The sequence below is a fragment of the Piliocolobus tephrosceles genome, chromosome 5 (genome assembly GCF_002776525.5).
Source record: "Piliocolobus tephrosceles isolate RC106 chromosome 5, ASM277652v3, whole genome shotgun sequence".
Lineage (NCBI taxonomy): Eukaryota > Metazoa > Chordata > Mammalia > Primates > Cercopithecidae > Piliocolobus > Piliocolobus tephrosceles.
Genome location: NC_045438.1, coordinates 3,483,563 through 3,508,918, shown reverse-complemented (window position 1 = coordinate 3,508,918; position 25,356 = coordinate 3,483,563). Strand labels below are relative to the sequence as shown.

General features: G+C 37.4%; 1 protein-coding gene across 2 annotated transcripts in view; it reads right to left on the bottom strand.

Moving 5' to 3' along the window:
* FAM184A (family with sequence similarity 184 member A) overlaps positions 1-25,356 on the bottom strand; it is a 119,267-nt gene that overhangs the window by 34,170 nt on the left and 59,741 nt on the right. For both annotated transcript variants that reach the window (XR_002733079.1, XM_023218999.1), the window contains exons 4-9: positions 23,373-23,554; positions 20,458-20,655; positions 16,640-16,762; positions 11,758-11,919; positions 8,824-8,945; positions 8,222-8,372 (exon numbers count right to left, since the gene is read on the bottom strand). Coding sequence is in view for 1 of the 2 variants with exons in the window: in XM_023218999.1 (XP_023074767.1) it covers positions 8,222-8,372; positions 8,824-8,945; positions 11,758-11,919; positions 16,640-16,762; positions 20,458-20,655; positions 23,373-23,554 (938 nt within the window). In the remaining variant the exon portion in view is untranslated. The remainder of the gene's footprint in view (positions 1-8,221; positions 8,373-8,823; positions 8,946-11,757; positions 11,920-16,639; positions 16,763-20,457; positions 20,656-23,372; positions 23,555-25,356) is intronic.

Here is a 25,356-nt window from a genome sequence, read left to right as displayed (position 1 = left end):
ACTCCATCTAATAAAAACAAAAAAAAAAAATTAAAAAAATTTAAAAGCCAGAGGGTTGTCATCACATAAAGCCCTTGAAGTCATACTGAATACCGGGAGTGGGAAATAGGAGACACCCAGAAGACTAATCAGAATCACCATACTATTGTGTAATCAAAGCTACATTGCCATAGGCCTTAATAAAAAGCACTACTAATGCTTTATACATACATGATATTCCATATGCATATATTCATGAATTTTCATAATTGTTATTGCTCGACTTTCAATTCTACTTTGAATAAAAAATCTGAAGCAACAGAATGGAATTCTCATTACTGACAAAAGCTGTGTCATTTAAAAAATTTCTAACTTCCTTGAAACAATATTGATACTAATCTTACATTGCAATTCAAGTAAAATACATTAAAGTTTAAAAAAATTCCAATTTCAGGCTGGGCACGGTGGCTCACGTCTGTAATCCCAGCACTTTGGGAGGCTGAGGCCTAGACCAGCCTGGGTAACATGGTGAAAACCTGTATCTACAAAAAATGCAAAAATTAACTGAGTGTGGTGATATGTGCTTATAGTTTCAGCTACTTGGGAGGCTGAGAAGTGGGAGGATGACTTGAGCCTCAAAGGTTGAGGGTGCAGTGAGCCATGATTGTGCCACTGCACTCTGGCCTAGGCAACAGAGTGAGACTCTGTCTCCAACAAAGAAAAAAAAAATTCCAATTTCAACCTTTAAAATACAACACTATAACTTCTCAAAGCAAACTATGTAAACTCTTTTTCTAATGTTAATTTCAACTATACTAATATCTAGAGGAAAGTGACAAACAGATCTAAGATATAGAAGTGGGATACAAAGCTCTGATAAGTTTCCCAAAACAAAAAGTCACAAACTGTTGTTCGATATTTAACTGAAATTCAATGACATGAATTTCATTCATATAAATAAAATGAAGCTAGAAACAAGCTAATGTGTTAGGTTATGCTTAATACTTTTTCTCAGAGACTCAGTCTAATATAACTTTATAATCATATGACCACTGAACCCTTTCAGATTGAAAATGTTTTAATTATTTTTAGCATCTCGTTGCATGAAAGAGAAACAGATCAAGTTGATTTGTTACCATAATGCTATCTAAACGTTCTTAAGTATTTTTCAAGTGTGTCCTGGGCCGCAGCACCTCTGAAGTCACCGACTGGTATGCATTTCATCCCAGGTGTTACTACAGTATTTTATAGCTCAGATTTTGCTCAGTATTCATTAAAGACTGCCCAGTATTCTTAACACACACTCTCTTTTAAAGCTAGGTACAGATTTCATAGTTCTAGCTCTTCATTCTCTTCTCCTAAAGGTGACACTTTAAGAACTGGATGGACTTAAATTCTAATAAGGGAGGTTTGGGTAGGGAAAAGAAAATTAAATATTAATTCATAATAAAATCATTTAGATCAATTCAGAAAACAATTTAGCATAGTTTATCTTAGAAGAAAAAACAATCTTAAGAGGAAGAACACTAACCACATAAGCGTGATAAAAGAGGATATAATGTAGCCAAAGTAATACTGTCATTCAGTTTTTTGACTGAAGAGAAATTAAAGACAAACTTTCATATTTAAAGGAAAATGTCACCAATTAACTTTGAATTCAGGACTTGGCATAGGAAAAATAAGGATGGTGGACTTGGGTTGGTTTTGGTAGACTCTAATTCCATTCCACGTTTTCTAAGAAAGTGAAATTAGGTCATGCCAGCTATTCTCACTTTCCTTTCTAGCTGGCTTTTCTCTTTTCTTCATAGGCTATTTCTCTTTAGTCTTTTTGTTTCTCTGTCCTATGACTTTCCTTTATCTTACTCTAGTCATCTCTTTCCCCAGGGCTCTGGATGTACATTCAGCGCAGGTTCCTGCTTTCCTGACGTCTGGACAGAGGACCCAGAGCCTTCAGGAAGAGCTTCACTCCCTGGGGTCACTGCTCAGGGAACCTGTCAAGGGATCTGACTGAGTTATCTCAGGAAGGTATTTTGTGTTTGAGACAGAATCTCACTCCATCACTCAAGCTGGAGTGCAGTGGTGTGGTCTCAGCTCACTGCAGCCTCCGCCTCCTATGTCTACGCCATTCTCATGCCTCAGCCTCTCAAGCAGCTGGAACCACACGTGTGCATGACCATGCCTGGCTAATTTTTTTATTTTTTATTTTTTTTGTAGAAACGGGGTTTCTCTGTGTTGGCCAGGCTGGTCTTGAACTACTGGCCTCAAGAGACCCACCCCCTCGGCCTCCCACGTGCTGGGATGACAGGTGTAAGCCACCACACCCAGCCAGGAAGAGATGATTATTCTAGGTATCTTGCTATTCCCTCTACCTCAGAATCTACTTCCATCCATTCTTCCATTGAAAGGTAGTGGTATGGCTGGGCATGGTGGCTCACGCCTGTAATCCCAGCACTTTGGGAGGCAGAGGTGGGCAGATCACTTGAAGTTGGGAGTTCAAGACCAGCCTGGCCAACATGGCAAAACCCATCTCTACTAAAAATACAGAAATAAGCCAGAGGTTGCAGTGAGCCGAGAACACCTCATAGCACTCCAGCCTGGGTGACTAAGTGAGACTCCATCTCAAAAAAAAAAAAAAAGAAAGAAAAGAAAAGAAAAATAAAAAAATTAAAAGAGACAGAATATGTTCCTTGCTAACATAATAGAAAATTTAAAGCTAAGAAAAAGAATAGCAGCCAGGCGTGGTGGCTCTCGCCTGTAATCCCAGCACTTTGGGAGGCTGAGGCAGGTGGATTCCCTGAGGTCAGGAGTTCAAGACCAGCCTGGCCAACAAGGTGATACCTCATCTCTACTAAAAATATGAAAATTAACTGGGCAGTGACATGCACCTGTAGTCCCAGCTATTCGAGAGGCTGAGGCTGTAGAATCGCTTCAACCCAGGAGGTAGACCTTGCAGTGATGCAGTGGGCTGAGACTGTGCAACTGCACTTCAGCCTGGGTGACAGAGCAAGACTCCATCTCAGGGAAAAAAAAAAAAAAAAAAAAAAAGAATAGCAGAATGAGTACTGAGCTCTAATGCCAAATGTAGTCAATAGTGTCATGATCTAGCTAGTCTGCATCAGTACTCTCTAACTGAAACAGGAATGTGAGCCATGTGTATAATTTAAAGTTTTTCAGTAAACATATTTAAAAGAGTAAAAAGAAAAGATACTTACTATCATATTGGATAGCACTGGTCTAAAAATCAGAAAGCAGTTTACAACAAACCTTACTGAAACTGGCTTTTCAATTGCTCTTGATCAAGAACATTTATTTTAATGCTGTTTCTTAGTCAAGTCATTGCTCTTTCCTACTGAGCATGAAAAATTCTAAAATACACTATGATTGTAAAATCAATACATCTAAGAGAAAACTTACATCTCATCTCCCCAACCACCCACACCCCACCCCAAATAAATAGCTCATCCTGACTTCCTTGTCTCAGATGATGATTTCCTTTTAGTCTGGCTCAAACCCAAGTCAACTTTAACATTTTCTTCTCTTCTACCAAAGCAGATGATTGATCCTTTTACAGTTTCTCTTGCACCTGCTGTGAGATAAACTTAATCCGGGTCCTAATTGGGCAGAATTATTTGTATTTCATGTATCTGAAAACTTCTTTGGTCTCTGTGCCTCATTCTGTTCACTCCATTCAACAACTGCCAAGTGCTTACTATGTGCCAGGCACAGTTTTAGGTGCTGGGGGTACCCCAGTGAACACCACAAAGGTCCAGGTCTTACGGAACTTACATGTGAATAGGTGAGAGAATCAATATATACTGTGTAGAAGTAAACGATCTGAAGGAATACAAAGCAGAATAGGGGGCTAATGAAAGATGATGGTGCTATTTTAGAGAAAGTATGTCAAGAAAGCTCTTTTTGTGGAGTTAAGATTTGAGTAGATAACTGAATAAAGTGAAGGAAAAAGCTGTGCATATCTCTAGAAAGTGGGTTTCATGTGGAGGGACCGGTAGGTGCAAAGTCCCCAAGGTGGGTTCAGCTTGTTGTATGTGTTCCAAGAACTGCAAGGGTCCAGTATTGCTGTAAAAAAAAGGGAGAGAGTGATAGGAGATGATGTTGGCAATGCAGCCAAAGACCAGATCACGAGCGTACTAGAGGATATGGCATGAGTATGGACTGTATTCTAATTGTGGTAGGAAGTCACTGGACGCCTTGAAACAGGATAGTAACATAATCCAACTTAATATTTTAAGAGCATCACTTTGGCTGGTTAGAAAATAATCTGTAGGTGGGCAAGAGGAGAAACAAGGTAACAGTTGCAGTGCAGGAAAGAACTACAAGTGTCCTGGAATCAGATGGTGGTAGCGGTAGTAGGGAGAAATAGGCAGGTCCCGGATTTATTTAGAAGGTAGAGCAGTGGGGAGTGCTGATGAACTGGTTGTCTGGTGTACAACACAGGAGTCCAAGACGGCTGAGCAGTGAACAGTGAACGGATGCTAGTTCTAGGAAGAGCAGTTTGGCTGAGGTTGAGGGATGCTGGTGGTACATGGTGTCCATTCAAGGGTTCAGTTCCAAACACTTTAATTTAGATATTTAAATTGAAATATCTCTATTTCATTCTTATTTCAATATAAAAGTCATACTAAGCTTCCTAAAATAAAACTTTCAGCATGTTATTCTCTTTTCCACAAATCTTTGACAGAATCTCATAGTTTACCATGTAATCTTTTAAACTCCTAAGCTTGGAAGTCAAGGTTTTCCACAATAACCTCTATCCAAACTGCCCCCAACTCTGTTTTTCTTATTACTGTATTCCTCGTAGTGCCTGGGAAATATGCACATGTTTAATAAAATGTTTATTAAGTGAATAAAAACCTTTGTACTTTTGTCACTCCTCTGTGTTCATCCTTTGCCCTATTCATGAGTCCCACTAAAGCTGGCCTCCTCAATGAAACCTTCCCCAAGCACACTGGCTGTATTACACTGTTTTTTGACTGTATACTCCTGACCAGTGGTATTTTGGTAAATGTTTAACAGCTCTCTGAAAAGCAATGACCTGATTTGTAGTATTTGCTACAAATGCTATAAATGCTGTGACGTAAATGCAACTACCACGGGTGACTGCAAGTCATCAACATGATGTCCCCGAATGTAGTCCTGGGAAGAGGTGCACAATTAGCTATGATGAGCTGGTAGGAGCCAGTTCCAATACATCATTACTCAGTATAAACTGCTTGGATCATTTTTAAAGTCACCTACTGCACAGTGACTTTTATTTTAAGTACCTATATATAAATCTTCCTATTAGATTATACATTTGTGAAGTGTAAACATTGTGTCAGATACATGGCTATAATCAGCTACATGACTTTGTCTCAAAGTTCACATCTACAAAATGGAGAGTCAGTCTCAAACTGTAAAATTCCACAGTTCTGTACCTGAATGGTCTGTGTATCTCCCTTAATTTCTCAGTCCAACGCTTTAAACCTGAATAAGTAAATCATTATATTGGACCCAAAATAAAATCTGCCTTAAAAAAGATGAAAGAAAGGAACATGTGATGGCATTTTAAGATCACAAATAGAAAATATGATCACAGAAAACTCTATATAATCACTTTTCCTTGGATAGAGTTGAAGCATAAGAATGTAGTTCTTTTGCTTTAAAGAATTCAAATGTATACACTGATCAACCCAAGAAGCATAATTAGCCTTGGACTAAAGTGTAATCACTGGACAGAAAGAACACAATGAAATATTAAAAGGAGACTAAAAGATACAAAATTGACTGAATCGTAGCACAGAATGAGAATAATAGCTTTTGGAAAATTCCATGAAGTGAAAAACATCTGATTGAAGTAAAATGAAAATTTTATGCTTTTAATGCTCATTTTTAGATAGGCAGGCCACGATGGCTGGCTTAAATCTAATTTAACTCTCAAGAGATTCATAGGAAAGACATTTCATGTCTTTCCTCTAAATAGGATGAAATTCAGGTGTGTTAAGGCATAAAAATCTCATGTTTTCACTCAGAAATAGTTAAAATATGTGAAAACACACATTCTCTGATACTTTTTCATAGTACATGCCTCTGCCTAAGCCCTAGCCACACCAATTCTATTCCTCAGTCTTACTCCTTTAATATCACGAATGCCAAGCCAGGTCTGTTTCCCTTAACGTGCTGAAGGCTGCTGGCCTTGCAAAGGCTAAAGGAAATGAGTGCGACCAGTAGGAGTGAATGCAGGGAAGGGGTCCTACGGGTAGGGCTGGGGGTGGAGGTTATGGGGAACAGGGCTTAGCAGCAGGGGAAGGCAAGCAGAAGGTGGTAGAGCAGGCTTTAGAGCCCAGGCTCTAGAAACCCATCCAAAGGAGTCCAGAGAACAAGATCCAAAGAGCCAAGAAGGAAGGTTTCGTCCATGACGACATTCCATTTAAAAAGAACCACTGGTCCTACTATAATTTTTTGTCATCTAATATGCCTAGAAAGAATGAAACCTTGAAAGCATCATACCCATTTTTACTTTAATGGGGCATCTTTTTGTGCACCTGCTTTCTTAATTTTCTTCAGGCACAGACAATCCTGGAGTGCAACAGCTACTTGCCAGTTTCTCTATGGCAATGCGTGTGCCTAAACAATTTAGAAGTCGAGAGAAAGGAAGGTATTATAATCTTGGAAATGGTCTGATGGCATGGAGCATCACAGAATAGTTTTACCTTTGGAACCCATTAATTCCTGGTTATTTTGATATTTATGGTTAATCTGCTTTGAAAATTGATTTAGAAATTCTGTAAAGCTGGCAAAAACTGGGGTAATATGTAATAAATTATTTTATGATATACAGAGCCACAAGATGCACAGCATTAGGCCCTCTCAGGAAAGAACACTGCAGAATAGACACCCAAAGGAAAAAGAGAAGAAAACAAAATTCAGAGATGTATGGATGACATGTGACAAAGTAATACAAGAGATTACAGGAGTAACAAATAAAACTATTTAATAGAAAATAGGCAGGAGAAGTGGTAGGCCACTTTACAGTGCAAACCCAGCCAAAAACTGTCTATGTTTAATACTTTCTGGTTGAAAAAATATATATTTATTAAATAATCAAGCTAATTTAATCTTTCTATGTGCAGAATCTTACTACTCGTCTAATGATAGGGGATCAGTACCACTCCACCCGGCAAAATCTGTCCTTCTGGGTCCCTAAAAGGAATATAAAGTAAGTCTATCATAGGCAATGCTAATGTGGTGTCCAAATTCCAGTAAAAGCTGTTTCCATGTTCTTATTTTTATATGAGTTTCAAAGTGACTGACAAAAACTCACATATACACAAATGTAAACATACACATGTATTCTCTCTTTTCAGAGTAACATTATAAATTATTATGAGATACCAGACACAAATTGGCAGGCCCCTAGTATTCTTGAAAGACACTGCATGTATGTAGCTATGTAACAAACGATCTTACAAAAAGTCTATCCTGTTTATTTTGAAATTCATCATGCTCACAAAAAGAAAGATAATGGTAGGTTTCTGGCACTACATTATTGAGCTGCTTCCTGTCTAAGTTCTGCACTTGCTTATCAACTGGTGATTCATGCAGTTAATCCTATTTAATGACTCACTCTGTGGAAGAATGCTAAGAATTAATAAATTTACAAGTTGTGTAAATGAGTGAAAATGTGCAAATTCTTTTAATTACAGTTACAAATGTTATGGAAATAAGCAAGCATAACATAAGAACACAGATTTAAGAATATTACTATCTTTTGTTTATGTTATACTCTAAGGGGCTTAAAGTATTTTGAAGGATAGCAGGCAACGCTCCATTGGTGAGAAAAGTAAGCTGTTCATTTTTGGTAAGTGATTTTAGGTAATCACGATACATATAATAAATTCTACCCTCTGTTGCCCACACAGTATCTAATAACATGAAAAAAGATGGTATACTTTCAAAAAATAGGTAACTTTCCCATTTAAAATCTTAAATATATTCAGGCCAAATATTAAACTAAAAAATCATAATACATTCTTCTCAGCATTCATACTGCATATATAACAATGATATAGCACAATGTATAAGTTTATAAACACGTCTTCCTGGTTTTATGTATTTTTAAAAATGTTAAGTTTGCCCCATGAAAAATAACAAAATACAGTGAATTAACAGAGTTTTACAATATTTCCCTAGCTAGAGAATGTCAAGGGAAATGAACTTTCGCCATGTACAGATTATTAATTACCTGGTTTAAGAGATCTTCTACTTTCTTCTGCCATGAATCTCTTGCTGCGTTTTTCTCTCGCTCTTTCAACTGCAAAAGTTGAGACATTGCTGACTTCTTATCCTCTTCATGTTGAAGCCTTAACTCTTCACGAAGTTTAGAACACTCTTGCCTAAAATAAAACAAACACATTTACTTTGTAAAGAGAATTGTTCCTCTCACTGACTGTAATAGAGTCCATGGGTTTTTTAAGTGCTTAATTAATCCTCTTCAAAAGTCTATGATGCTGAGTAAAAGCAGATTATTTACTTAAGGGCTGTAAAGTAAACTGGTAACTTACCCCAATATCACTGATTTATCAATTTATTAACAGCAGAATAGGTACCAGAACAAATAAGTCTTCTGATTTCAGGTTAGTTCTCTGCCTATTTTATATTCAAGGAAGTAAAAAAGTAAATCTGAATTCGAACGGGAAAAAAATCCAATTTCTCTGTCTCTAATCACAGGAAATTTCAATTTAAAATACTGCTACTATGTCTTTAACAATAGGATAACATGAGTTATACAAGAGAAAAACTTTCTTGTATGTCTTTATTGCGAAGATTACAGAACAGAAAATGTACCTAAGATTTTCAGTCCACTTGATTTCTAAGTCATGGGCCATTTTGTCCACTTTGAGCTTCTCGTCTTCTTTCATGGCAGCAATTGTTTCTTCATGCTGTTGCCTTTCTTGTTCTAGCTCACCCTGAAGAATAAAAACTTTTCAATGAAGACTAAACTTCAAAAACAAACACTGCCGGTTAGTTTAAATAAGTGCTTGTATTAAAACTTTTAATTTTAAATACTTACAGCCCAATAATTGATAATGCTATCTATGAAAATGACTCAAGATTTTCTGAAAATAAAATACGTAAAACAAATTTTATATTTTAAATGTTCTTGCCTAAACTATATTTTATTAAGGCTTATATCACAAATTATTTAAATAGTTTAAAGTCAGCACTAATCATCTTAATTATACTTTACATATATTAAGTATCTAACGGTAGACTGATCATCCAATTACCTTCACCTGTACACCCATTACATAGACAGATATGTTATTCAAATTCACTCATACTCATATTCGAAAGTATGTTACTTGCTCAGAACTTAAGTATATAGCTGTACCTAACTGACATGATAAAAATAAGTATGCAGAATTTAGGCTACTGTTTTTATTATGTAACTTCAAACTAATTGTCCATGTGTTTGGTGTTATGGTAATATGCGGCAATATATACAAAATTCCTGTAGATTAGCATGAATCAAGTGGCTCTGCGGAGCCTGGGGATAGAGGTGACCTGTTTGGACAACAGTGGCAGCCATCAGCCTCTGCCAGCAGAGCAGCTGCTCTCAGGGCACAAGGCAGAAGAGGAGCAGATGATGGTCTCTCTTCCTGTTATCACAATGACCCTTTCGAGATCACCCATTTGCTGATGACATGTGGTGCGGCAGTTTTTGAAGGGTATACCCAGATTAATGAGAAAAAAGCAAGCCAATGTTGAAATTGCCATTCTACATTGTTGGCCTGGCTACTAAGCAGTAAGTATTGAAAATTGAAGGCAGCCATCTTAGCCAACTGTTCTTTTCACTAAGTGTTCTGCCTCTAGTAACTTCTATATTTTCCACCAAAGGCAACATTAAATGGAGTAGATTGCTTAAAAAGTATTTCTTTTCCTCAATGCAAAGTACATCATTAGACATTATTGGGGTAGAGGAAAAGAAGTACAAAAAAAAAAACTTGGTCTTAAGGAGCTTACACAGAGTTGTGGTAAACCAGGATGCAGCATCTATATTTTCTCAGTTAAAATTCTGCCCAGCAGAACAGAAAATGAACAACTGATAGAGTTTTGCTTAAAATGTTTATTATTTTCTACTACTGGACAGAAGTACAACGTAAATATGAAAAAAGACCTGAAAGAAATGAAACTGAATCACTAAGCCCAAAACTCAGTGCCAGGACAGCAGGGGGAAAGGCAACCAGGATAAAATACCTTAAAGTCAGGAACTGGGTGTGCACCAAGGCAAGAGAGAACCTGCATTATACCGTATAAACACAACCTATATTCAACTAACATTCATTAGAAATATTTTGACTGTTTACTTTTAAATATATTTGTATTACCTTAAAATACTATTTTCCTTTTATTTTTTGACAATGGAAAAAACACGTCTTAATATAGTTCGGTCATCCAGTTCAGTTTCACACCATAGAATGCTACCATCGAGATTATAGTCAATATATTTGGCATCACAGAAATTAAATATATCAAGTTGTATATTATACTAGCTTTAAATTCCAATTATTTCTTGTTATATATTAAAACTGTCATATCACACAGCCAATGGAGAAAGGTAAACATAAGGAAATGAAGATTTGAGGAAAGTAATTTATTGTCACATAATTCAAAATGGAAGATAATAAATATTCAATGCACACAGAATATAATTATATCATAGATAAAATACAAATATAATTATTTTCACTAAAATGCCCCTGTTTATATGCTTTTGAAATGTCACCAATTCTAAACTAAAGAAAATTTGAAATAATATTAGTAAAAGGCAATATTTACTGAGTGTTTACTATTTTGCTAAGCACTGTGCTGTCAATGGTTTATCTCATTTAATTATTACAATAGTGCTGTGAGGAGTGTTACTACTCCCTCCACCCCTCCTTCATTGTGCAGATGTGGAAGGTGAGGCTTTGCCCAAAGTTACACACTATGTGGTGGATTCAGAATTTACATACAACCAACCTGACTTCAACGCCTATAGTCTAAACCATCTCTCTGAAGGAAAAGATTAAAAACTCCCTGGTCACGACACACCCAGTTTTATGGATTATTTTTCTCTACTATCTAAGAAAATCTAAGTCTTTGCTGTGCTTCACGAGAGTGGAAGAAAAAAGGCAGAGTCTTTCTGAAATCTGCAGACACAGAGAAGCACTTACTTGCTGTATATGAGAGTTCTAACTCTTACCAGTAAAAGAACTGCACGTTCCAATTGTCATGGGTTGAACCGTGTCTCCTAAAAGATATATTGAAGTCCTCCCCTCCCAGTACTTCAGAATGTGACTTTATTTGGACATAGGGTCAGTACAGATGTATTAAATTTAGATGATGTCAAACTGGAGTAGAGTGAGCCCTTGTTCCAGTATGACTGGTATCCTTTTGAGATGTGAAGATAGGCAGCGACGGAAATTATGCTGCCGAATGCCAAGGAATGCCTGGTGCTACCAGAAGCTGGAAAATACAAGGATGGATCTTCCCTTAGAGTTTAGGAAGGAACATAGCCGTGCCAACACCTTGATTTTGGACTTCTAGCCTCCAGAGCTATGAGAGAATAAATTTCTGTTGTTTTAAATTCCCCAGTTTGTAGTATTTTGTTATGGCAGTTCTAAGAACTAATACACTAATTATATACAATGTGCTGTTTAAATAGCTGTAGGTCAAATGGCTACATTATATTTCTATTTTGCTGCTGTTTAGACTATAGTAGAATTGTGAAATTACCTCCACATTTAATAGAGCATCCTTGGTCTCCTTTAGGCTGTCTTTAGTCAAATCAAGCTCATTCTGAAGCCTTTCCTGGGAGTCCTGAAGACTAGCAATAAGTCCTTCTGCAGAGCCAAGACCTTGTTCACTTTTCCTTACCAGATCTTGGAGGCGGCCAATCTGTAAGTAAAGAGGGTACTTTTAATATACTTCACTGTAATAGAATAGCAAAATAGTCTTACAATTTCTTCCTATTTTGGTTGTAATTTTACTGACTGGACAATTTCCTGATTAATTTGGAAAAAGCACTCAAATAACCATGACAGTTTTCTTCTGTTGTGTTTTGAAAAGACTTTCATATTTAAGATTTTCTTTTTTCAAGACAACCATGTAGAGGAATAGACATACCTTTGTCTAACAAAGAGAATTCCTAGTTCTACCATATAATAAAATACCTATAAGAAGCTGAAGCAAGATAAAGATTATATAAAAGAGTAAAACAAAATTTTAGATAAAAATATCTTAAAAATCATTCTTTAAAATTTAATCGCATATTTCATTTGAGTTTCTATCTCTTATTTGCAAAGGAGATAAATTTAGGTCAATATTGATAAGCTGGTAAATGTATTATAAACTAGAGTAAGTTGTGATTCCTGTGTTTCCATACAAAATTTGTCTCATGAAATCTTTAAGAGTTGAATTTATACACTCTTGAAATTAGGAGCTAACAGACAATTGTTGATTAAGCATATCCCTACTGTAAAGTTACGAATACTAAAATACATACATGAAATATTTCAAATTATTTAGGACAATGCTATAAAGTAAAAACCCCATTCTTACAAAATGGCCAAGCCTATGAAATTTCTACAAAAATTAAAATTGATAATTTCAAAATAATACCTATTTCTCCTTGGAAATACAGACATTACAAAAAAACAAAAACAAAAATTCTCCTTCAATTCTTCTCTGACCCACTATTCCCTCCCTGGGTGCACAACCTTCTGGTCCCCTCTCCATGCAGGTATATGCTCTGCAATACTGGTGGTGGTAGTATTTTATCTTGTTGGTTCCCCTAAAGGAATGCTAATCTGATACGATAATTACGGGAGCTACATATCTTTTCCGTGCTCTGAAGTATTTTCACAGCAAAAGAATCACCTGTTTCTTGAAAGTTTGGTAAAATTCTTCCATAAACTAAATTATAAAGAATGTTATTCTAGGGCTGGGTGCGGTGGCTCATGCCTGTAATCCCAGCACTTTGGGAGGCCGAGGCAGGTGGATCATCTGGGGTCAGGAGTTCAAGACCGGCCTGGCCAACATGGCGAAACCCCATCTCTACTAAAAATACAAAAAGTAGCCAGGCGTGGTGGCACGCCACTGTAATCCCAGCTACCTGAGAGGCTGAGGCAGGAGAATTGCTTGAACCTGGGAGGCGGAGGTTGCAGTGAGCGAAATTGTGCCACTGCACTCCAGCCTGGCAACAGAGGGAGACTCCGCCTCAAGAAAACAAACAAACAAACAAAAAGAATAGTATTCTAGTAACAATGTAAAGAATTCAAAGAGAAGGCCTATTAAGGCCATTACAAATCTAATTAGAGATAGAATATTTAAATAAGGAAAAACTTCAAACTTCTGCAAAGTTAAATGTAACAAAATATAAAAAGCAAAGTAAGTGTTGAACATAACTGATCAGTTTGTTTTCTTAAATACAATAAAAATGGATACATGGAGAAAACACCTATTGTCTCCCAATAACAAAATCTCCTTATAGCATTTGGGACATCTACTCACATTCTTTATCAGTTCATGTGGTCTTAGTAAGCATTCAACTTAAACTCCAGAATGAAGCGCTTCATTGAAGCATAAACCAATAAGGTCATCTCATTTTGTTGGTATGAGGATTGGTTTGGGGCAGGCACATGGTTTAAGCTTATCTAGTCACAGTGATCTCAGGACTTTAAAAGGAGTTCCTAGAAAAGGTTTTTTTGCCAGCTGCACACACACCTCAGGGAATATGTGATTGAAGCATGAAGTCAACCCAAAGAACAAACCCAATTTAAGAGAAAAAGAAAAGCTGAGTTCTATTGTCACAATTTCAGTTCTGAATCTAGTCTTGCCTGATGCTAACATTATCCTTGGACTTCACAGTCATATGAGTCAATTAAATTTTCTTTTTCTTTAGGCTAGTTTGAGCTAGGATTTCTGTCATTTGCAATAGAAATCAATACTCAGATTCTCCTTATTAATGTACAAACTGAGGGAATACAGTAAGTAGAAACTTCCTCCCTGATATATCCATCTATCTGTATTTGTTCTTCTCTAATCCACTCTCCTTGCAACACCAGAGTGAGTTTTTTATAAATTACAAATACGGACATGAGCATAAGCCCCATCCACTGCGCAAGCATCCACATATTTGCACTTAGCATCTGTCAACTGTTTTCCACTGCCCTTAGGATAACTTTTGAAATCTTTCATGGGGCTTACAAGACCTCCACGCACAGCCCCTGCTGAAATCTCCAGCCTCAGCATGGCATCCCTTCTTCTTGGTCTTTATATACTCATTGAGAGAAAGAGTAGCACCAGGGTTAAGAATTGAGCTCTGAAAGCATACTACCTGAAATGGAATTCTGACTTTACCTACTTATTATGTGCTGACGTGGACAAGTTATTTAACTTTTCTGTGCCTTAGTAACTGGTATCTACTGCACAGGGTTGCTGTGAGGATTAAAGGAGAGAACAGTATAAAGAAGAGGCTATATAAAAAAAAGTCTGGGACTCAGTAAGCACTAAATAAATATTAATTATTATAGTTGCTATCACACTGCATTTTTTCTGGTGATATGGTTTGGCCGTGTCCCCACCCAAATCTCATTTTGAATTGTAACTCCCACAATTCCCATATGTTAAGGGAGGAACCCAGTGGGAGGTGACTGAGTTATGGGTTGTGTCTTTCCTGTACTGTTCTCATGATAGTGAATGAGTCTCATGAGATCTGATGGTTTTTTAAAAATGGGAGTTTCCCTGCACAAGCTCTCTTTTTGCCTGCTGCCATCCACGTAAGATGTCACTTGCTCCTCCTTGTCTTCTGCCATGACTGAGGACTCCCTAGCCACATGAAACTGAGTCCAATTAAACCTCTTTCTTTTGTAAATTGCCCAGTCTCAGGTATGTCTTTATTAGCAGCGTGAAACAGACTAATACAACTGGTATTCTTACAATTCCTAGAGATTTCTCATGCCTCAGGGCCTTTGCATAAGCTTTCCTAAATTTCCTTATTTTGACAAGCCCTTGTTAATTACTTACCACCCTTTGTAATATGCATCAAACTTGTATTTACTTGTTTTTGTGTCTGTCTCTCCATAGTAGTGGGCACCATGTCTGACTGACTTATCACTGAAACCACAGTGTGTAACAGTGCTTTGGTACCTAATAGCCACTCAATATTTATTAAATAAATGAATGAATGAGTCAATTACAGAAAAAATTCATATACACTTACTAGCAATTAAGAATAAAATCTCTAACATCTTGGAATGAAGGTATTTAACTCCTAGAAGGACCCTAAATGCCTTCATTTTCTTGACCGTGTATTGTACCAAGGCAGTTGCTAGGCCATGTGTGCCTCTAAGCAGGAAAAAGGCAATACCCCTCAGCGTGGAAGCAGTCCCAGAACGTGGAAAGAGAAGCAAACAAAACTTGTGTGAACTAGGAAAAGACTCCCTTTATTCTAGACAGACAGACTTCTGAGAAAATTTAAGTTTTTCTATACTTCTTCTACTACAAACAGTGCTGAAATTTTGTCAACAATCCGTAATTATCTGCGTAGGTTAAATACACAAAAATGAAATTGTTGAGTTAAAGCCTTTCTTTAAGGCTTTCATATGTGCCAATAAATCCCTTTCCAGGAAAATTATACAATTTTGTATCCCCATCAGCAGTTTCTGAGTGCTGATTTCTTTACCCTTATTAACACTGCATGATCGCAATTTTTTTTTATCATTGTTAATTTTATGGTAATGGAATGGCATCTCATTGATTTCATTTCCAGTTCTTAAATTATACGAAGCAATTTTTTTTTCACGTTCATCTTTAGCTTGTAAAAAGATAATCTGGGTGTCTGTATTTTTCTTACTGTTTTGTAAATACTCTTAAAGTGTTAAAGACATGAATTCTTTGATGGTCAATCTGTCAGTCTCTTACTTCATCTCTCCCAGTTTTTCCTCTTTCTAAATTTTGCTTATGGTGTGTTTTGATATAAAGAAGTTTTAGCTTTAACTGTACAAATACTCTATGTTTCAATTCATAACTTTGTTATCATGAACAAAAAGCCTTCCTTGTCCTCAGGTTTATATTTTTGTTTTCATATTTTATTTATATTCATATCCATGATTTTCATATTATATTCCAATCCTTAACCCACCTGGAACTTTGCTGATATGAGGTTGGAGAAGAGCTGTAGCTTCCCTCTTTTCTCCTCTTTCATTTATATCTAGTCTTAAAAGAGCAATGTCACAGACTATAATTCAGATTAAACCTATTGATTCTAGCTACCATCCTCAGTTTCTGCTGAAATTGTAGAAAAAGAGGCGGTATAGACAATAATAAGCTATTTTTTGGCAAAAGGGCAGAGAACTCTCTCTTGTTCTTTTCCTATGTGGTGATATTTTGTTTTGCTTCTCCCCACAACAGCACCTTAATGCTTTTGACAGTAAATCTTACGTAGTGGAACACAACCAAAGTGTCATGAAAAATTCAACATCAATTAAAGTTTTTAAATTATTTTTATTCTAGGTATTTTACCTTCACCGAGACTCACCGACCTATACAATGTCACCAGAATAAGTTATTATTATTAATATCTACAACATAGGCAACAGGTCTAAAGAATTCTTGCCTCTTGATTGGCTGTATTCAGCTTGTCTTCCAGTACTTCCTTTAGGTTTTCTAGCTCTTGTTGAAGCTGATTTTTATCCTCTTCTAGGTTTAGTTTCTCTTTGTTATGTTGTTCTTCCAATTCCTTAAAAAAAGAAATTTTTAAAAAATTACAAAATTGCAAGTATTATATACTTTGAAGACTCCAAGAACAAGACTATTCTGTTTTGTATTTTGAAACTTTGCTCTTCAAATTGGCCTTACCCTTAATTAACAATATCTGAGTTAACAGTGACACCCATAGTGGGGCTTAGATTCTATCATTCTGACTCATTTACGATGTAGTTATAATTTTTTAAATGGTGAGAGCATGTGACTGGACTAGATCAAGCTGAAGTCAAAAAACAGAAAATGTGAGATACAAAATTCTAATTACGTCTTGAATTCAAAAAAATTTTTCCCTCAAATTCTTTATGTTCACATAAAAAATGAAATCCAGTAACACTTCTACAAATCAGTGGTCTAGCACTGGAACAGAGTAGAGAATGAGCAAGTATAAAATGAAGGCAAATGAAAGAGCAAAACTGGTAAAACTGATAATTACTGAAGACCACTTACTATTTGCCAGGCACGCTACTTAACACTTGGGTAACAAAGGCAATAAGATATGGAGCCTGCCCTTAATAAGCTCATGGTATCAAGCAATTAAATAACATAATTAGACATGCATAGGGAGTACGGGAGTATATGGAAGGGGGACTAATAATGTCTAGGTTGGCAGGGAAACCTTTAGAGAGAAAGCAATTCTTAAGCATGGTTTGAAGGAAGAAAAGGTGATGGAGCAGGAGGGGAACGTCGCATTCTGGGCATGGGAAAAAGCGTGTGCTAACCACCATGAAGGCACAAAAGAGCAGAGTATGCTACATGCAGTCCAGTATTTCTACAGTGTACAATGAGAAGAAGAATAAATAAGGTTCAGTGTCAGAGGACCCCAAAACAAACCCGAGTTTGATGATTTACATTCACGGGTATAGTCACACTCATGGCTGTGATTACGGTACAGGACTCAAAGCACACACCACAAAGGAAGAAGGCACATGGGGTGAAGTCTGCCAGAAACCAGAAACAGGTACAAAGTTTCCAAGAGCCCTCTCACACAGGACACGCTTAATACCTCCAGACACCTGTGACAACTTGCGTGAAATGTGGTCCTTATACAAGACAGGCCGAATACCTCCAGCAACCTGTGACAACTTGTATGAAATGTTGTCTACTAGGAAAGCTCATGAGAGATTTAGTACCCAGGTTTTTTATCGGCGACTGATCATACAGGTACCATCTTCCTGTCACATGTCAAAATTCCAGATTCCCAGAAGGAAAGCAGGTGTTCAGCATAAACCACATTGTTTGCGTGGTTAGGCCACAGCTTAGGCCAGCGAGTCATTCTTATTAGGGAATGGGGGGATCCCTCCAGAAATCCAAGTTCCCAGATGCCAGCCAAGGACCAACTTGCCTTTTTAAGCATGGTAGCCTCAAGTTTCCTATGTTAACAGTTTTCTGCATGGGTGCTCTGTACATTCACTCTCAGTTGTGGTGGGTCAACTACAATTATGGGCAATACAACCCTTTTTGATAACTGAATAATAAGAAAAGAGAAGTCATCTTCACCTAAATGTTCCTTAAGAGAGAATCTGATACTGGAGGAAGACTATTCTGGAAGGAGGCTGGTTTCAGCTTAGGTTCAGACATGAGATAGGCAAGAGAGGAAGAAAGAGCAAGTAATACACAAGTTACTCTGATAAAAAAAAAAAAGAAGGGTAGAAATAAGGCTGCAATAGGGTGGTGAATATGTTCACATATCAGAAATTTCATGTCATCTGTCTTATGGCAACCATATTTTAAAGAAAGACTTTAAGAATTTTAAGTAGCTTAAGGCAGGTGCTAGAAAATTAAAATTTAATCAGGTGAAGGGATAATGAGGAGTAATGAGGTAAAAATGACATTGGTGAAAGATGCCTTGATTCTAGCACTTATAACTTAATAGAGAGGAATAAAGGCTAAAGGCAGGACATATGCAATTTATTCCAATAAGAAAGAAGGTGGTTAAGGTGAAAATGAATGTAGAAATGAAAAATAATACCAAAAGATAGCTAGGAAAGAGAGTACAGAAGAAGCAGTTACCACAGAACACTTTTCTGTAAAACTCTGAACATGTGATACAGGCAACCAGAATTGCTAAGCATGCACATGCCTCATATAATTAATGCTGTGCAAACTGGTTCTGGAATAGTGACCTGGCACACAGAATACTACAGTCAGAGTCTTGAGAAATAATGTGTCATTAATTTTTGTCTCTGGCTACCTAAACATATAGTAGTAAGTTTAGAAAGAAAGAACATTCTAACAGGAAGTTTTCTTTGAATTTTAAATTAAGTTTAGGTCTTAAATATTTTTCCCAGCTAGTCGTGTCACAAAAGGAAAGTACACTGAGGCGGATCTCAATTCATATCCTATCTCTTCTTAATAGCGTTGTGGCTCTGAGGAAATCATCAAGGTGCAAGTAACCTATTATACCATCTATATAATAAAAATAACTTTAATCTCCAAGTCGTAAGTATTAAGGTATATATGAGAGAGCTCTTTGTAAACTGTAAAGTACCATTCGTGAAATATATAACAACCATCATTACTAAATGCCTACATGACGGTATTTAGATGTCTGGGGTTTGACAGATCTGGAACCTGAGTTCGAGGCCAGAGTCCTACCAGTTGCATGTGCTTGAGCACATCCCCTCTTCAGTAAAATGAGTACAGAAATCAAACCAATAATGTGTCATAAGAGTTACATTTTTTAAAAGATGCAAAACAATACTGTATATAGTAAGAAGTAATAATAACTAACTTTTATCATCATGTGCTAGAACATGGCTCGGTACTCAACACTTTATCTGACTTAATCCTCAAAGGAACATTTTAAGATGGATCATATCTTCTGTCAGATGAGGAGCATGAGGCATAGCTTTTGGGGCCCAAAGTAATACAGCTAATAAGCAAAGAGCTCAGTGTAAGGCCAAGGTCTGTCAGATACTTTGCTTTTTCTACTCTGCAATTCTGTCTGTCATATATTACTATTAGCAAGCTGAATACTTAATTGAGGAAGAAACAAACAAAATAAAACATAAATCATTTTCTCAAGGAAGAAAACTAACTACGAGAGAACATGTACTTTCAACTAGTTGAGGCTTCCTGAAGAGCACACCTATTAGATTGTCTCATGAAGAGACAGTTCAAGAACAAAACCAGTGTTTCTATTATGGCTTACATGAAGTAGCAATGTCTCATATCAATTCAATAAGCTATATCCCATATCAAGAACTATCAGGTATGTTACTCTTTGAACCATGACTTCAAGAATGATTACAAGACAGCAGTCATCAAAATGAAGGAAATCAGCCAAGTGTGGTAGCTCACGCCTGTAATTCCAGCACTTTGTGAGGCTGAGGCAGGAGGATCACTTGAGGTCAGGAGTTCAAGACCAGCCTGGCCAACATGGCGAAACCCTGCTTGTACTAAAAATACAAAAATTAGCCAGGTGTACTGGCATGCACCTGTAGTCCCAGCTACTCAGGAGGCTGAGGCAGGAGAGTTGTTTGAACCTGGGAGGCGGAGGTTGCAATGAGCCGAGACTGCGCCACTGCACTGCACTCCAGCCTGAGAGACAGAGCAAGATTCTGTCTCAAAAAAAAGAAGCAAATCATTGCTCTACAATATAGCTCACACTGGACTATTACAGATATCTCATCAATTTACAATGCAATGATAAATTAAATTTTTACTCACCATTTGCAGTTTTTTCTTATCCCTAATTGCATTACTGTGGACAGCTTCAATTGCCATATGGTGCTTCCAGGCTAATTCTTCTAAAGTCTTAGAATGGGCCTCGTTTAATTGAGTCACTTCCTCTTCCAATCTATTTTGCAGGTTTTTAAGTTCCCTTTCATAATATTCTTGTTGAGTTCTCTTTGCTTCACTTACTTTCTAAAATTAAAACAGACAAAGATCAATAACTGGCACCTGCTTTTTTCATTACTGCTATTAGGGTAATTTGAATACCCTATAAATATGGAAGATTGAATAAACTGAGTGCTATGGGATCTAGACTATGAAACATGAGAATAAATCATTAGTGTTCTCAGAAAGTGACAGGTGAGCCCACACAAAATCAAAAATTTTAAAGCAAGAGATAAAATAGACTATTATTATATTACACTAAATGTGAGTTAATACATCTGCAAGCTTAAGAGTAAAGGGCTTCCTTTTATGTCAAAATAGTACACAAAATGGCTTACCAGTTAACCCACTCAAAGGATATCACTCAATACAATTTTGAATGCCAATCAAGTACCTTTTAGGCATTCACAGTTCTAATAATGAAAAAAAGTCAAAAGACTGTGGCAATACAGTTTTATAAGTTCTATGAAAAAGGGATGTTGACATAGGTTTGCATTTTTTTGTCCCCACCAAATCTCATGTTGACATGTGACCTCCAATGTTGGAGGTGTGACTAGTGGGAGGTGTCTGGATCACGGGGGTGAATCCCATATGAATAGCTTGGTGCTGTCCTTGCAATGATAAGTGGGCTCTCACTCTATGAGTTCACATGAGATCTGGTTGTTTCAAGGAGGCTGGCACCTCCTTCCTCTTTCTGCTCCCTCTCTTGTCGTGTGACATGCTGGCTCCCCTTCTCCTTCCACCATGATTGTAAGCTGCCTGAGGCCTCACCAGAAGCAGATGCCAGTACTACATTTCATGCACGGTCTGCAGAACTGCAAGCCAAATATCCCTCTTCTCTTTATGAATTGCCCAGTCTCAGGTATTACCTTATAGCAATGCAAAACGAACTAACGCAGATGCATATCCTGTGTTGTAAGAGTATATTAGAAGGGTGCCTAACTTGGATGGGGTGGGAAAGTGTGTGTGTGTGTGTGTGTATGTGCATGTGTCAGAGAGACAGAGACAAAGACAGAGACAGAGAGATATCAGGGAAGGCTTTCAGAAGAGAAAGCGTCTGAGCTGGTGATGACATTCTCTCATTTAACTCTTACCACAAGCCCAGAGGAAATTAATGATAAGAAAATGTCAAGCCTCGGTCTGGTGTCAAAGCCTACATTCATAACCATCTCTACTGTTGTGCAGCACTGGAACGATGACAAGTAGCTAACCAGATGGGAAAGTTTAGGTAGACAGAAAGTCAGTGCAGCTAGGCAGTCTGGATAGAACACAGGACATAAGGTGAAAACGTGGTGACAGACGGGGCTCAGAAGTAGGCAGGAATAAAATAATAAGAAGGGGTCTTTTACACCAAGAACTCTGAATTTTCTTCTGAAGGGACTGATGAATCACAGTGATAAATCACTGAAGTTTAAGTAAATGATATACTTTTAAAAACAATCATCTTGGAAGCAGGCTGGTGAGCCAACTGAAATCAGAGATTGCTGCTAGACAGTTGTCCAGGCAAGAGATAACACGTGCCTAAACCTCAGATCTATAAATGGGTATGAGCAGGGGAGGATGGAATAAAAATATATTAAGGGAGTAGAACCAACAGAACTCTGTAACAGATAAAGGGATTGAGAAAACAGTAATCAAGAATGATTTTCAGGTTTTTTATTTAGCAACTAGATAGACGGTGGTGCTACTGGTTGAAATAAGGAGTAAAAGAAACTTAGTACTTTTGAAAGGAGAAAGTTCTAGGCATGGTAACTTGATGTTTGAGAAAAACATAAATGGAGATATCTAATGGAAAGGATAAAAGGACTTTAAATTCAGAGAAAATGTCTGGCCTGGACCTAAAGATTTAGAAGCTATCCCTGAATAAGTGACAGTTGATGTTACTGGAATGAATGAGTACACAGAATGAGATGAAAACACTGGAAACATCAATGGTAAGGGAACAGACGGAGGAGGCAAGTTCACAAAGAAGACTGCAAGGCCAAGGAGGTAGGAGAAAAATGTGAAAGAATGTGAAATACCAAGAGATGAGAGATTGTAAATCAGTGGTTAGTAAGTACCATGGTAAGATATGATCCACCAAGTCCACCAATCAGGATGTCACTGAGGGTTGAGGCAAAAGCAAACTCTGTGCACTGATGGTCAGAGAGGACTACACCAGGTTAAGGAATTAATGGAAGTAAGTAAAGAGCAAAGAGAATAGATGTTTTCAAAATACTTAGACGTTGAGGGAAAGAGAAAGAAAAGGATGTCCAAAAACTCCCACTTGGTATTGTGGGCATCTGAAAAACTGGAATATATATTCAGCAATTACTCTATAAATGATGTCTCACTTGTTAAACTAGAAATTCAATATGTTGGTATACATTTTCAGAGCTTGAAGCTTGTCATATTTTCAGTTCTACAGAAATTTCCTATGTGTATATGCAGTAATATATTTCATTAATAGAAAACAAATACGATTAACTATAAGTATACACTCCACTGAAATAAGAGTTTATTCAATTTCTGGCTTGAAATAGGTTGAAATGTCTTAAGTTTTTATATTATATAGATTGTTATCCACATATTTTGAACATACACACAGTATAGGATAGTCTAGCTGTATACCCATTTCCTCAAAATTAGAACCAAAAATAACCACTAAAGTAGGAAATAGCAAGAAATACTCCAAATACTTCAAATCTGAAAAAGAAGAAAACTGAACTCTTTTGGGAGGGAATGGAGTGTCCATTACTTTTTACCTTCTCCAGTTCTAGAATCTGTTGCTTCTGCTCTTCATCCAGACTTTGGGTTTTGCTTTGCAAAAAAGCTCTTTCCTCTTCAAGTTGAGATAATCTCTCATTGGCTCTTGATTTTTCTGATTCTAAATCTTTAATTGTAACTTCTTGGGTCATTTGAGTTGCTTGAAGCATTCCAATATGACCTATCCCCCGCAAAAGAAAATCCCTTCAATTTAAAAATCAGTTGTACTATGAGATAAACAGTTCATATTTAATAACACAACTGTACTTTAGACTTAAGTAAAATAAACGGTCTATATGTACAAATTTTCCTTTTGTTTCTTCACTATATAAAATGGAAATATTTACATGAAAATACTTATTAGCACATTAGAATAAATTAAAATGCCATTTTCACATGATTAATGTTGCTTCCTGCACCTCGCACCGTTTTCCTTGCTTTTTTTTTTTTTTGAAGACTGCAAGCTAAACAGGTTGAAGTAGGCACAACTCCTCAGGGCTTCATAAGAAAGTCTCCTGGGAATAAAAGAAGGAGGGAGAGGATGCACCGACACTGTGGGGTCAAAATGAGTGATTTGTTCTTTTCTAATCTCTTTATTTTTAAATTCTAACATAAAGTGGAAGAAATCTGTATGTAGGAAACAAAGATGGCAGAGAGCAGTTGGGTTCAAACTGAATTTGTTTCAGGCAAGAGGCCGGATAAAGACCTAAAGTGGAGCCTGTAATCCCAGCTACTTGGGAGGCTGAGGTAGGAGGACTGTTTGAGCCCAGGAGTTCAAGGTTGCAGTGAGCTATGACTGCACGTGTAACAGTCACTGCACTATGGCCTGCAACACGGCGAGACCTCGTCTCCAAATAAAAACAACCAACCAACCAACAAGGTGGTATAAGACATAGATAAAGACAGCAAGCTTATGAAAGAATCTTTTAAATGACAGCAAAAAGCAGGGAAGGTGGAGAAAAATGAGGAGCGAGACAGAGAGATGAAGAGTGAGTGAAGAAAAAGGTCTCATAGGAAGGATAGTTTAAGGCAGAGGTTCTCAAAGTACCCAGGACCAGCATCACCTGCATCACCTGGGAACTCTGGTTGGAAATGTGAACCAACCCAGACCTGCTGAATCAGAAACTCTGAGGGTGGGGCCCAGCATCTGTAGTTTCACAAACCCTTCAGGTCATTCCAACGTGCACTAAAGGTTATTAAAAGCAATTGTTTTAGAGGAAGGAAAATCTGAGATTCATTGATAAGCCAATCAAAATGAAACGAGATCCTCAAAGAACCAGCTCAAACAGCCTTCCTGGGCACACTAAACACTTAGACAAAATATAACTTCAGAACTGACACAAGTCACCCACCTCCTCCAGTAATGGCTGTGAAACAGCATACCAGCCACTTGAGAAACACGCAAGTATATAAAAATGAATCTTAGTAACAAGCCCTAAGAAATGAACTGCTATAATTTACATGTAGTTCAATTAATTTAAACACTTTAAAATGTATATTTTTTCAGTGAGGCCTCATTTTTAAAAAGTTAGCCCGTGGCATACCTAGAGTCCCAGCTACTGGGGAGGCTAAGGCGAGAGGACTACTTAAGCCCAGGAGTTTGAGGCTGCAGTGAGCTATGATCATGCTACTGTACTCTAGCCTGAGCAACAGAGCAAGATCCCATCTCTAAAAACTAAACAAATGCTGGCATGGTGGCTCACACCTGAAATCTCAGCACTTTGGGAGGCCAAGGCGGGACGACTGCTAGAGCCCAGGAGTTTGAGACCACTCTAGGCAACATGGCAAGACCCTGTCTTTATAAAAAATTAAAAAATTAGCCAGCCAAGGTGGCGCATGTCTGTGGCCCCAGCTACTCAGGAAGCTGAAGTGGGAGGATCACTTGAGCCCAGGAGGTCCAGGCTACAGCGAGTTGTTTTCATGCCACTGCACTCCAGCCTGGGTGACAGAACGAGACTTTGTCTCAAAAAAAAAAAAAAAAAA